The sequence below is a fragment of the Juglans regia genome, chromosome 6 (assembly GCF_001411555.2).
Source record: "Juglans regia cultivar Chandler chromosome 6, Walnut 2.0, whole genome shotgun sequence".
NCBI lineage: Eukaryota > Viridiplantae > Streptophyta > Magnoliopsida > Fagales > Juglandaceae > Juglans > Juglans regia.
Genome location: NC_049906.1, coordinates 34,694,883 through 34,709,231, shown reverse-complemented (window position 1 = coordinate 34,709,231; position 14,349 = coordinate 34,694,883). Strand labels below are relative to the sequence as shown.

Sequence of the window (14,349 nt, the reverse complement as noted above, 5' to 3'; positions counted from 1 at the left end):
TGAAAATTTGAGTAAAATTTATGAAAAAGTTAGAATTTTTATATTAATTACAAAAATCCACTAATTTTGGCCAGTACATCAAAATAGGCCGGTATTGACCGAAACGCACCGGTACCAATATTCAACCTGGTACAAAACACATACATTCCTTATATTGGTCACTATTCCGACACGGTAAATATCAGCTAATACGGCTCGGTATTTAAAATTTCACACTTCCAGAGATTTTTCAATAGCTTAGTTGTATCACTTTATTGATCACTTACAGACATTCTCCATATTTAACAATTTTATAATGTATGATTAATGATCTATGTAGGTCTATTAGATGAAGATTTTTCTAACAATTACCAGTTTTCTTGTCGTCTTCTCTTATGTCGACATCTTATCCAATTTGGATCGGCCATTATTGTAGCCATGCTTGAGCTAGAAAGGCCGAGGTATCCAAAATGGCCAATCTTCTTCCAACAGGAATTGATGGTAGTGTTCATGCTTTGACCCAAAACTCAAACCTTTGGGCTCAGCCCCAACTTGTATCAAGCTTTACGCTGTTTATTTTCCTTTCCTCTATCCTTTTCGTTTTTCTTATCTGCTTATTGTAATTCCATAATTATCTCTGTTTAGGTTTGGACTTGAATATGTTTCTTTATGTTGTACATTATTGTATATTGACTTATTCTATTTTCAAGCTAATGTGTAGAGCAGACAATTCACAACACTTAAATGGTAAGACTATTTATAAGATTTAAAATTTAAAATTTATCTTTCAAATCAAATTATGTTATGTAAGTACTTATTAATTGTATTTGTTGCCCATGCCGGTTTATAAATAGAATTTTTCTTGAAAATTTGGGCTGATGAAACAAGTAAAAGCCCATCGGCCCACTTCATAAGGTGCCCAATTGGCGGGTGAAAACTCTCCGCTCGCCTCAACAGGAAGAAAGCTTATGATTCATGGCAACACACCGGGGAGCTAGTTGAGTGGTGGATAAATAACTACGAGATAAGTGGCAAGCAAGACAAACCCATGAGGTAAAAGGAGTTTAAATCATCTTGGCCTAGCATTGTGTCCTTGTTTTTAGAAGTAGTAAGAGTTATCTTCAAGACTTGGTCTAGGTGTTGGTGTTGGGAACTAAACCAATAAATTTCATATGAATTCAGTGTAATGCATCCAAGCCATATCAACAAGTCTCACTACAAAAATATTACAACTAAAACAGAAAATGGAAGCAACAACATTGCTGTCTTGCATGAAATGCAACATGCTCACCGGCCAGGCTCCGGACTTGTAGGGAACACCGCCGGAACTTAGAGGTTTTCCTTCTTTTTAAACTTCTCAATCAGCAATCTGAGGCTACAGCATGGCCAATAATTTAACAGAGAAATTGCACACTCATTCTTTGTTTGGCCAGGCAGTTGTAATACAAGTTTAAATAATATTAATGAATCTTTTGGTAAGGATGGCTCAAGCCTAATCATCACATAAAGCCTAACAATATAGTGTGTGATTTGAACATGATGATCAATGTCTTGTCATACTAATAGAGTTCAAAAATTAAGGGCAGCTATCTCTCTCTTTTTCATCAAAAATTAAGGAAAAAAGCTTTAATGAGATAATAAGCTGAGAAGAGACACCAAGTTACTCAGGCTTCTATCAGAAAGAAAGGTCGGCATTAGACCCAAAAAAAAACTGACAAAAAATAAATAAAAAATAAACAAGGGTCTTTGCACACAGGAGGCATAATCTGCAGCATCGAGATCACAGCACTCCGTGCAGCTTCTTCCAACACAACAAATAGTGAGCATTTTGAATTTGTAAAGTTTGGCTTGACAGGAACTGAGGACGATTGCAATGCCAGAGCAAGAGATCAATCTAAGCAGCTGCACCAGCTAGTTCTTTGCTCGGGGTCACTCGCACCAGTTTCTGGGGCTGTGTAGGCAAACAGAAGCCAATGTGAAGCTATATAAATGATTTCAAGAACCTTGAGACACACACCCAACCCACAAACCACATGGAGCAAAAAGTTAAAAATTAGAATATAGGGACCAATCTGCCTAGAAGGAAAATCACATGGACTATTTTAGCGTTTAATCCATTTTAAGACCATAAACCAAAGAGTTAACATATGTGGACTGAGGGAAATGCATACTATGAAGTCCAGCTTAGGAGGGAAAAGGAATTACCATCTTCAACTGCACTACATCTACAATATACCAAACAGTCTAAATAACAAGATAAAAAAATAATAATAAAAAATAAATAAAAATCACAGGTAGAGTACATACACACAAAACACAGGGTTCATCAGCTTCTCACCTCTGCTAATTCCTGCTCGTGCTTTGGGATAAAAGCAGTATCAACGTTGCCATTCCTAAAATCCTGTTATAAAGTGGAAACATTGCAAATTGGATGGTTCCACATGCATAGAGAAAATAAACAAAGACAATTTGAATAAAATCTCGGAAGAAAAGATGCACATCAGAGCTTGCCCACCTCTATATCAAGGATAAGTTTATGGTATTCAATGGTCGTAGGAACCCCTGTGGAAGAAAGTTTTCAACATTACAATGATTAATTTAAGAATCCAAAAGAGAGGATTAATCAAGAAATGTAAATTTCAAGCACAACACAATTAGAATGGATGTGTCTATGATAGAAAGGACAACAGGGAAATTGCAGAAAACTCTTTTCCCACAAGATCCCCACTAAAATGCAAGTGGCATATTTTTTTATAAATAACAAGTGGTTTATATTAAATAGAGGCAAAACACCAGGAAAAACCATCTGCCGAAATTACCTGATCCATTAAACTAGTAAATTTGTAGATTTGGGCCTCGTTTGGTTCCACAAATGAACCAAACATATGAGATGAGAAATCTGTGAATAGTAGTGAGATAGTTTGTGAATAGTAGTGAAATGGTTTGAGTTAAGATGTTTTATGGAGTTTTGGAAAATGAGAGAAAAAAAGTTGAATAAAAATATTATAAAGTTAAAATCTCGTTAGAATATAATTTTTAATATTATTTTTGTTTTGAGATTTGAAAAAGTTGAATTGTTTTATTGTGTTTTGTTTGGAAGTTTGGAAAAGTTGTAATGATTAGGTAATGATTAAATGAAAAGGTTGAAAATTTGAAATCGAAAAGTGTTTATATCTGAATGGTGTTTAGATGTTTTTTTTATAAGTAAAAATATTATATATATCAGAGGAGTAATCAAGTACACTAAATGTATACAAGAAAACACATTGCCTATATTAGAAAGCCCCTAATGACCCAATGAATGGTGTTTAGATGTTGAGATGAGATGAGATGGGTTGAGACCATATGTGAAACCAAACGGGGCCTTAATCTTTATCTCCTAAACTGAAACGCTAGATACACAAGATTGGCAACACAGGCTGTTTAAGGATAATATGCCAAGGCTTCAGAGCCCAAAACATCCCTCCACACTCCATAAGATGAACTGCTAGCAACCTTGACACTCAGACATTGAAGTGCAAAATGACAGGAAGAGAGAGAGAGAGATCTATAATCTTGATCAAGACCTTATATAATTACCTGTGATAATAGTGTCATCAAGAGCCCTTTTCATGCGCTCAATTGCCTTTTCTCTTGTTGGAGCCCATACAATAAGCTACAATATAGTGCCAAAGTTGGCAAACTAATTAGAAGAACAATTTGTAGCAGAAACCCCCAATTTAGAGGAGCAGCAATATGAATATTGTAGCCTTACACTATCATGTTTATCATATGCATACGCTGTCCATCCATTGCCAACACAATGCTAAGATGACAGGGAAAATTTTTCTATATGACAATGTACTTGAAATATTTATCAGATAAATGCCAACTAATAAGACAATTTTTAAGTAGCTTATGGTAGAGATCCAGAGAATGAAACTTACCATTTGTTATAGAACCAAAACTCTTTTTTTTTTTTTTTTGACAAGTATAGACCAAAACTCTCTTTAAGTACCTACAGCCATTTGTTATAGAACCAAAACTCTCTTACTCAAGTACCTACAGCCATGATGTACGCATTTTATTCTTTCCTTGGATAATCTCTTTTAATTACTTATTCAATTCCATTATTCGTTAGCAAGTCCAGATGAAACTGTCAAATAGATAATTACAATAAAAGAAATCAAACTTATAGATAATTACAATAAAAGAAATCAAACTTACAGATAATTAACTACTCTTAGGAACAACACTTGCATAATTTAGGACCTTCTCTATTTACAAGCCAGCTCCAAGCCCAGAGAAGGAAGAGTTTTGCTAAAAGTGTTCTTTATACTTCACCAATCATCCACTATAACCCTAAGTGCCTAGAGGTCAACGAACTAAACTATACAGAGTTACCCCCTATAACCCTTATTTCCATCTGTACTATTGCCTATCTGCATGAATTGACCCCCATAAATTACTGATACACACCAATCAAAAAACTAAATTACTTTTTTTTGTTGGCACCGGGTGTCCATAGACAGTCCCAACTAATCCCGGGGATGCACAAGCCCTTGGCAAGGAGTTTCCCACAAATGCACTCCGGGTAATTCAAGAGGAAGTCCGCCTAGTCCGATGGCCTCAAAAATTGTTTGCACCCAAGAGGATTCGAAACCTTAGATCTGAAGGGTGCATACCACCAAGACCAAGGCTTTTACCACTTGAGCCAACCCCTAGGGTTTCAAAAAAAAAATTACTGATACACAAACAATTCTTGAGTGCACAGAATGAGAGATATAATGGTAATTTGATATGCATCCCAACAAATCAGCACGCACAAAAGCACATTAATACTTGATGACATCAACTACTCATACACAAACCACTGCACATGACAAAGCTAAACTAATAAAATGAATATTGTGACCGACCTTTCCAAGAAGGGAGTCATAGCTAGGAGGAACCACATAGTCAGGATAAACATGGCTATCCATTCTAACAAACGGTCCTCCAGATGGCAGATATGCGGTTATTCTCCCTGTTGTCCAAAAGTAGAGAAATAAGAAAAGATTGACAACGGTTATACATTCGTTAGACAAGATTGAAAACCACATGCTAATATGTTGCATCTACTATTCAGAATCTGAGTAGAGTATGCATCAAAGTTACTTGTATAAAGATGAAAAAAACATGAAATTGATGCCTATAAACCTGTTAATCATTATGGCTTGATTACATTCCACACAGAAAAATAAAAAATAAAACTAAAAATTAGCGAAATAACTGCAAGCCCAACTGTATGCAAATGTGGATTGGTAGGCAAACCCATTCTAGTGCCCTAAAATTATATTCCAAAAGCTTATAAGAGATTTTTGGAACACCTCAATCAGAGGGACAAAAATAGCCAATTTTGAAAATCCAACAAACTGGAGAGAAAAGTGACAGAAAGGATTTGCTGATTTGGGTGCATCAAGCATTTTGCACATGCATGCCAGAAAGACTACAGGCACATTATCTTGAGTATACCTGGTCCAGGTCGAAATCCTTTAAATGCGTCTTCTGCATTGATTCGGCATTCAATTGAATGTCCTCTGAGCACAATATCTTCCTGTAGATAAAATCCCCAAAAGACATTAAATACACCGTACTGTATGCTAAGGGATTGAGTTTTTTGGAAATTATTTTATGCTTAAGATAACTAAGTATCCCATTTCCACTACCTGTTTGTACTGGAGTTTTTCACCCATGGCTACACGAATTTGTTCCTCAATCAAGTCCACAGAGGAAATCATCTCTGTCACAGGATGCTCAACCTAGTCCCCCAACCAACCCAGACAAAAAAAGGTGGAAACACAATATTTAGTATAGCTCGAGATTAGTCCCCTAAAGCAGGTATGGTTTGAAAGATACATATTTACTCCACGTTCTCAAGAAATGTTTCTACCTGGATCCGAGTATTCATTTCCATAAAGTAGAAGGAACCTCTTTCATCCAAAAGGAACTCGACTGTTCCAACACCAATGTAACCAATGGATGCTGCTGCTGCAACTGCTGCGTCACCCATAGCTTTCCGCAACTCAGGGGTCAAAGCAGGAGAAGGTGCTTCTTCCAGCAGTTTTTGGTTCCGTCTCTGAACAAAATTGACGGTCAAGAGAGGAATCACTTATCTTTTTACTTGCACTTCAAAACTAGTAGAAAAAACTCATTAACCAAAACGACAACGAATTTAAAGCTAAAAGACAACAAAAGGAAAGGCAAAAGATGGATAGAGTTGGGCCTAAGTTCTTGATTTTATAGAGTTGAAGCTATCAAAAGCCAATAATGAATTCACTAGTTTCACATATTTCCGTTTAGCAATTGAACTTTTAACTTTGTCATCCAATTTTGAATTTGAAGCAAGCTCAATTTCCATAGCTGAATCCAACAACTACTCAAAACTCATTTGATAAACTATCCAAAAGTTAAGAGGAATGAGCTAATTTCTGATACCTGGATGCTGCAATCACGCTCTCCAAAGTGGACGACATTACCATATTTATCCGCAAGAACCTGTCAAACCATTTAGCACGCAAGGGATGGACCCAAAAATGCACCCAGAGGTCAGATTCGGCAATTAGAATTAAAAAATAAAATAAACTGAAAAAGCATGCATACTACCTACCCTTTTAGTCCTTTGCTTGGCTGAGACTTACCAAACCACATTCAACAGGTTTATATGACTTCTATATTTTCTCACAGTAAGATGAGACGAGTTTTGAACATTAGACTAACTGAGACCTATGACTAAACGGATTTTAAAGGAGCATAGTCTAATGTTCGTTTATAGTCTTAGATCATGCAGACTATAAGTGCCTAGACCTAGAATACTCAGGTTGCTCTTAATAGTCCATGAAGCAACTGCATAATTTATCCAAGTAAAGATCCAGAAATACCAAGTATAATTCTTTTGATAAAAGAATACTCAATGAGAATGTTTCCCATTATGGATGCCCTTCTGGATTTCCCTTTTGTGACTTGATAAACTCCTTGATAATTTTAAGAGATCATAAATACTAAAAGACATCAAAACGCCCAGCAGTTACCTGGAATTCAATGTGCCTTGGATTTTGAATGTACTTCTCCAGATAAACTCCATCATTTCCAAAAGCAGCCGCAGCCTCACTCTTGGCTTGCTGCAAATCAAACAAGACCCAATATAACACAAGTTTCAGAGAAAATATGTAAATAAAATTCTTTGTAGTTTAGGTATTTCTCGTTTATATTTGTGTACTTGAGTAACACCCTTTTTTATGAGAAGACTTTACAGAACATGTATGGAAGATCACAAAACTCAAGGCAGATTAAAAAAAAATTTGGATCTAAGAGCTGAAGGGGTATGGAATTGATGGGAATGCTTCCAATGACACCATAGGAGGCAATTCATTTGGCACATACTTTTTTTTTATCAGTAAAGAAGAATCTTATTCAAGAGAAAAGCAGGCATAGCCTAGGTACTCAGGACATATACAAGAGCAACACCTATGCATGATTGTCTAAAGATATATGCCACTAAAATCTATTACAATATTGGCACAATACTTAAGATTGACTTATGCACAATACTTTTTTTTTTTTTTATAAGTAAAAATATTATATATATAAATCAATAGGAGTAACCAAGTACACTGGACGTATACAAGAAAACACCTAGCTTATGAACAATACTTAAGATTGACTTATGCTGTTTTGTTGTCAGTAACCGATTAGATTCAAATACGATATATAAGTCCAATTGACTAAGAGAAAGGAAGCAAAATGTCTTAAAAATTGGTGTTTACATTGTCAGAATTTGAGTATTTTAGTAATACAAACTTTAAGGTCAAAATAATAGGTTTTGCTCACTCTATTGTCACAAGTATACCGTGTAACTATAGAGCAGACAATAACACTAGTAGCAAAACAAACAATGTCAATTGATACCAAGTGACAGCGTCACAAATTGCCACAAAATAAAATTTATAAAATAAAAACATATTTTTTTCATTTAAAAATATCAAAATGAGAGAGAGAGAGAGAGAGAGAGAGAGAGATGGAACACCGACCTTGGTGTGCTCAAAAGTAGGCAACCCAAGTGGCTGACCTTTACTTAAACATAACATTTTATATAATTCTCTTGTGCTATACTTCATATACAAATATATGATACTTCATCGCCACTCATCCAAAAAAAATTGATAGCCATAATCAAATTAAAGTACGTGGTTGAATCAAAAAGACCATGTCCAAAAAATCTCAAGAATTGTAGGTATTGACTTCTACGCTAACATAAACAATCAATATCAATCCATCTAGAAAGCCAACTTGGACTATTATATTGTGAGCAAATACATCACATATGACAACATGTTGTGGCGCCATGGTACGTAAATGATCTTCAATATCAACTACATACTTAAAAATGTTTGTTTACATCATTTTCTAGGTCTTGAAATAATAACTTTATAATTTGTTTAATAAAATTACAAAACATCCTTTTTGCGCTTTAAGCTCAAGCAAAAAGCCCCAAAAAATGAGCTTTTGTAAATGTGCTTAGCTTTTAGTAAGCAATGCACTACAGCCTTGGCACTTTGCCCCTAGTGCACTTTTACCAAAACTGCCCTCCACACTTTCATACAAAGGCAATAGGTGCCAACATAAAGTTAAGAAGGCCTAGTGAAGTAACATGACAGAAAAATGCATTGTGTGCAATACCTGCAGTAACTTCACAAACTCATCTGGTTCTTTAGCTAGACGCATCCCACGGCCTCCACCCCCTGCCGTTGCCTTGAGAGCATAAAATGCTTGTCAGTTCACAGAAAATTCAATAAAGACAAAGACAAGATTTAATTATTACAAAGTTTTAGGAATTAGGGGAGGATGGGACCCTGGATTATTAAAATGGCAACAAAATCAAACCTAGAACACAAAAGGTTTTGAAAAAAAAAAAGTAAAAAATAATTGACAGGTACCCTTCACTTTTCATAGAGTTTCAATTAGGCATTGTCATGGCTTGCACTACTTTAAAAAATTATTAATTATTTTGTTAGGAAGAAAATGATAAAACTTTGATCTCACAAGTAGCTTTATGGCACTAAATAATTCTTTCAATTTATTTCTATACTCCATTGGTTATATATAAACATGATTTTGAATGAACTGGGTAATTTTGATTTTGTTTACTCATCAAAAGCACCAAAAAAAAGTAGATGCATGCTACTCAGGAGCGGGTTGAATTCCTACTCTTGAGTTAGTTTATAAACGTAGAAATGGATGCCTATTGCAATCCCAGCAGCGACAGAAGGAAATATGTATAATAACTATCATAAGAAAATGCTAGTACAAGATTATTTACCTTGATCATAACAGGAAATCCTATCTCATGGGAAAGCCTGATAGCTTCTTCTGTGGTCTGTAATAACAATCATTATCTTAGGTTTTTTATAAGCATTTATATTTAATATTTTAACAATGAATAGCAAAAGTGATCTCACAACTATTTAGCAAGTTGCTACAAATCATACCACCACAAGTCATACATAATACCTGCAACAATCCGTCACTTCCTGGTACAGTGGGCACACCTGCTTTCTTCATTGTATCTCTAGCAGTTGACTTATCACCCATAACACGGATACTGTCGGGCTGCAAAAATGTAACCAGGAATTCAAATTTCTTGCTCGAACTTTTTCAATAAGAAAGAAATTCGACCATGAACACCCAATAATACAACAGAACATTTTAACCATTTGTTTAGAAGGTCAAAGATCATAAACATAACAAATTAAGTCTTTGGTCTTTGCATTACCTACCAAAATAAAATTTTAATTCTACAAAAAGAAAGCTAATAAGGGCAATACCTTGTACTAAAGAAGCGGAAAAGAGAAACCCCTCACAGGTGGGGAAGAAAAAAATAAGAGAAAAAAAGGCTAAGCTAATTATAAAGTTGAAGTATGTTAAGAATATTTATATAAGTTGATGTTGGGCTTCTATGCATGGAGCCTGATTGTGTTTGTTGCAGCCCGTTTTGATGACCTGATGCCACCCGACAAGGATCTGTTGCAGCTCTTATACGCTAGAAGCATTCTGCTGTAAGGTTTTTATAAATTGATAGTGAGCAATCACATTGCATCAATCCAAATACAAACTAAAACCCTGAGATTATGGAATAGTGGATTGTGTTAGCAGTGAAATTTATTGTCAGTTAAATGCATTATTGAAATGCCCGGGAATTTGCTATCTTCTTCAGTTTCCTTACCCCAAAAAAAGAAATGCCCCCGGATCCATGAAAAGGCTGACTTTGGAAACTATGATAAACCCTATGCCTCTACTTGTGATATTGATATGACACTCTGTTTGGTTTTATTTTAGAAGACAGGTCCCTTTAGTCTTGTGATTCAACTTACAAAGAATTTCAACAAGAACGCCACATTAAATAACATATTCCAACCAAAGGAAGATAGGTTCTTAGGCATTATACGATGAGGAACACTTTCTCTCTGTTTAAGGTACTTACATTGGGCCCAATAAAGTTAATTCCATGTTCTCTGCACATTTCCACGAATACTGCATTCTCAGCAAGGAAGCCATACCCAGGATGCAGCATTGTACATTTACGGCTGATAGCAGCAGATAAAACATTTGGAATCACCAGGTACCTGTAAGACAGATCAACATGCATGTTACACCACTATCACCCGTACCAAGAACAACGGAGGAAACACAGGTATTCAGAATATTGATGGAAAATATGCATTTATCAAAAAAAAAAAAAAAAAAGAATAAACTTCAAACTTCAATTTAATGACATTATTCTGTCAAAAAATAAATCAGCCCTTACGATTGGTTGCTCGGTGCTTCGCCTATGCAAACTGATTCATCAGCCAATTTGACATGAAGCGCATCCTTATCTATGGTTGAGTACACGGCTACACAGGGTATCCCCATCTCATGCGCAGTTCTAATGATCCGAACAGCAATCTCTCCTCTATTTGCCACGAGGATTTTGTCAGCACGACATGTAGCATACAGAGCTCCTCCACGCTTTTTAGCTTTGTAACTACGAACTTGTACACTCTGAGCACTTTGCCTTGGAAAGTTCACTCTATTCCCCACCATGAAGCTGCATTGGGAGCTTCTGATTCCTCCACTTCTCCCCACGAATAAACCCTTCAATTGGATTAAGAAAACCCACAAAAAAGTAAGTTTTAATATAAGGATTAATCGGCGACCCATTTCAAGTTCCACCAATCTGAGCAAAACCCAACACTTAGTACCAGCAATTGCATTACAAAGAAAAACCAATATAAGCTAGAGAAGGACTTACAGGAGGCGAGGTGACAGATTTGCACATAGGCATCGTGACATCCATTTTCAGAAGAGAAGGAAACACGAACGCCTAGAAATAAGCAAACCCATTTGAATCAAACATAGATAAAAAGCAATCGTAGCATCATAATCCAACATTAAGTATGAGAAATTACCTCTAGAATGCGATAATAATGGAGGATTTTGATCCAAATTAGCAGGCGTTTCTGAGAAAGGTGGAGAAAGAGTTTTGGTCAGGAAATATAGAGAGAACGGGTGAAGAAGTCGAGATTTGAAGAAGTTTGAAGGGATTACAGAGGAGGTGTCGATGAAAACTAGGGAAGTTGGCACTTGGCAGGTTGGAAGCTCCGCCTAACCGTGCGTGTGGGCACTTGACTTATAATGTATACTGCAATGAGATCGGTATGGTAAAACTCATTTTATGTATATTCCTTCTTTTTAAATATAAAAGATTTGAAGAAGCTTTAAGTCACAAACGGTTTGATGCACTAAATCGCGTATCAATATTTAAGTAATTTTTTTTATTATCAAGAAAAATAAAAGAAAAAACTTTTTAGAAAAGAATAAAATCATCTATTTTATCAAAATTATTTTCGTCTTCAATTCAAATTGTTTCATTTAACAAATGTCTTATATTTAATATTGATGCGCAAAATTGCTTGTAAAAAGACTTTTCCTTGTGAAAAATTCTATTCATAGTCGAATTTCACCCCTTGCGCACAAAGATGACTTGGAATGGGGCTAGGTTAATGAAACGGTGCGGATTGCATTTGGTGGGAGACGAAATTAAAAAAAAAATAAAGCAGAAGAAGAATGTCATTAATGGCCTGCCATACTACCATCATACTTTCATCTCATTAAATAAGATGTAGCACATTTATCACCATTAAATGATCATTTATTGATATATATATATATATCGCCTTATTAGGTACAAGCAATTTGGCACACTAAATCGCATACCATCGACTTTTTAATTGAAAAAAATAAATAAAATTGAGAGAAGAAAATGTCTTTTATCTCATAAAAATCATTTACATCTTCAATTTACACCGTTTTATTAAATAAATGTCTTGCATGTCAGCATCCGTACAGGATTTGGTACACAAACTCGCTTGCAAGAAGAATTTTCCATTTATATATAATGCAAAAGGTTTGCACACTAGTATGACTTTATGTAATACGTCAAATCTATTTTATAACCAAAATTATTTTACAATCTAATAGATCACATTAAACACGTTAGTATAAGGACTTTTTATGTAAAATTTATTTTTTCACTAAACATTTCTCTGAAATATTATATTTTCGTAAATTTTATTAACTCTAGTTACAGCATCACGCTATCAATTTTATTGATGAAAAACTCTACTCTCATCGTTGACATTTTCTATCAAGTTTATTTTAAAAAAAAATTACTTAATGATTAAATAAGTGTTTTTCAATGAATTTATAATTTTTTTAATGTTTAAGGGTTTTAAAAAATGTTTGAGAAAAAAAAAAAAACAAAAATTTGCACATTTGGAGACTAAATTCGATGGCTTCCCTCGGTGGGTGTAGCATCACCCTTTATTGATACATATCAATAAATATTAAAATTAAGTTGATTCTCTAATAAGTATTCATACTATTTTGTACTTTGGAGAAATATCTCATTTTGAAATTTAAGGTAGGACTGTTTTATAATATTCCAAGTCTCCATTGTAAATTGGTTTGAGCAAAGTATTGCATACACGATCCACCCATGAGAGTCCAACCTAATCAAACCCTAACCAACATTATTTTCTTGCCAACTATAGTGAAGATTAGACTAAAATATGATACGGTTACAAAATCTTAATATTTTAAAGGATTAAGAAAAAATTGTAAAGAAAGTGAGAGTTTTGATGATAGAAAGATAGCTTTAATAGTTTAAGACTCGTTTGGATACAGAAATCATCTCATCTTATTTTATTATTACAATTTTTCTAAATTTTCATACAAAATATAATAAACAATTCAACTTTTTTAAATCATAACACAATAATAATATTATTAAAAAATAATATTCTAATAATATTTTATTCAACTGATCTAAAATCATCTCATCTCATCTTACTATCCAAACTAGGGGTGCTACCCGCCCCATACGGGGCGGGGTAGCCCCCACCCCGCCCCCCGCCCCCGCATGGGCGAGGGGTGAATATACTCATCCGCCCCCCGCCCCCGGAGTGCGGGGGCGGGGGCGGGGGACCCCGTCCGGTTGACGGGGTGCGGGTGGAGGGGGTCCTCCGTCCGCACCCCCGCAGCAGTACTGGGCCTAAGGCCCAGAAGCGGTTTCTAGGCCTTTTTTTGGCCCAGAAAACGCTGTAATGGGCCGAAAATGGCCCAGAAACAGCTTCTGGGCCATTTTCGGCCCATAAAAATATATTTTGCATTTTTTTAAAAAGAAGAGTTAAAAAAAAAAAACACAATTTTATATAATTAAGACTAATGAAATACTACTGTAGAGTATAGACTACAAGTTTACTACCTAATAAACTAATAAATAATAATAATAACTAAGCTATTACAAAAATAAAATGAAAAGTCTAACTGTCTAAACAATTACAAATAAAAGTGTCCAAGGGACATTGTATCAACATTATAAAATTACAAATAAAATATATAATACATACATCTGATAGACTAATTCAAAATTCAAAAATCTACGAAATTAATAATCAAAAAAAAGATGCGAGGGGTTTGGGTCTTTGACTGTGACATTTGGGGCGGCCGGATGGGTAGTCTTGAGGCTTGAGCCTTGAGCACATGTTCATATAGCAGTGGAGGTAGACATCGTCTGAGTCGTCTCATGTGTTGCTACAACAATCAATACTAAAATTAATACTGATGAAATTGAAATGAATATAAATAAATCAAAATAATAAAATAAAAATAATAATTACCAGATGGTCCAGATCCAGACTGATCACCACCCTCTTCGTCAGTCTCTTTAAAATCTAACACATCCGGAACATAAATATCATTTCTCATCGTCCAACTCTGTGTGCATATCAATGCCTCCACAGTTGTAGGAGA

At 35.1% G+C, this 14,349-nt stretch overlaps 1 protein-coding gene across 6 annotated transcripts; it reads right to left on the bottom strand.

The window, feature by feature from the left end:
- Window positions 1–1,483: 1,483 nt before the first annotated feature.
- On the bottom strand, window positions 1,484–11,679 carry LOC109007141 (biotin carboxylase 1, chloroplastic). 6 transcript variants are annotated; one of them, XR_001998741.2, is made up of 18 exons: window positions 11,445–11,679; window positions 11,288–11,359; window positions 10,802–11,130; window positions 10,478–10,619; window positions 9,508–9,606; window positions 9,317–9,373; window positions 8,677–8,748; window positions 7,029–7,118; window positions 6,436–6,495; window positions 5,891–6,076; window positions 5,667–5,759; window positions 5,473–5,554; window positions 4,878–4,984; window positions 3,559–3,634; window positions 2,495–2,541; window positions 2,287–2,380; window positions 2,151–2,204; window positions 1,484–1,930 (listed from the first exon to the last, which is right to left on the bottom strand). XR_001998741.2 is itself a non-coding variant. In XM_018986697.2 (18 exons), the coding sequence occupies exons 2-16, from the start codon at window positions 11,330–11,332 to the stop codon at window positions 2,306–2,308; spliced, it is 1,560 nt and encodes a 519-aa protein (XP_018842242.1). In that variant the 5' UTR covers window positions 11,333–11,359; window positions 11,445–11,679; the 3' UTR covers window positions 1,484–1,930; window positions 2,185–2,204; window positions 2,287–2,305. The 6 variants fall into 6 exon arrangements, 5 of the variants coding, with proteins under 5 accessions (XP_018842242.1, XP_018842244.1, XP_018842245.1 ...); XM_018986697.2 differs by having other exon boundaries at window positions 2,185–2,204; XM_018986699.2 differs by having other exon boundaries at window positions 2,318–2,380.
- Window positions 11,680–14,349: the final 2,670 nt, after the last annotated feature.

What these genes read in the sequence shown, in the direction of transcription:
- LOC109007141 (XM_018986695.2), bottom strand. Translation starts at nt 11,332, where the DNA reads ATGGATGTCACGATGCCTATGTGCAAATCTGTCACCTCGCCTCCT. An exon ending in TTAACTTTATTGGGCCCAAT is followed by an intron (nt 9,607 to 10,477) that starts GTAAGTACCTTA and finishes ACATTTTTGCAG; the next exon opens with CCCGACAGTATCCGTGTTAT. An exon ending in ATGACTCCCTTCTTGGAAAG is followed by an intron (nt 3,635 to 4,877) that starts GTCGGTCACAAT and finishes ACTATATTGTAG; the next exon opens with CTTATTGTATGGGCTCCAAC.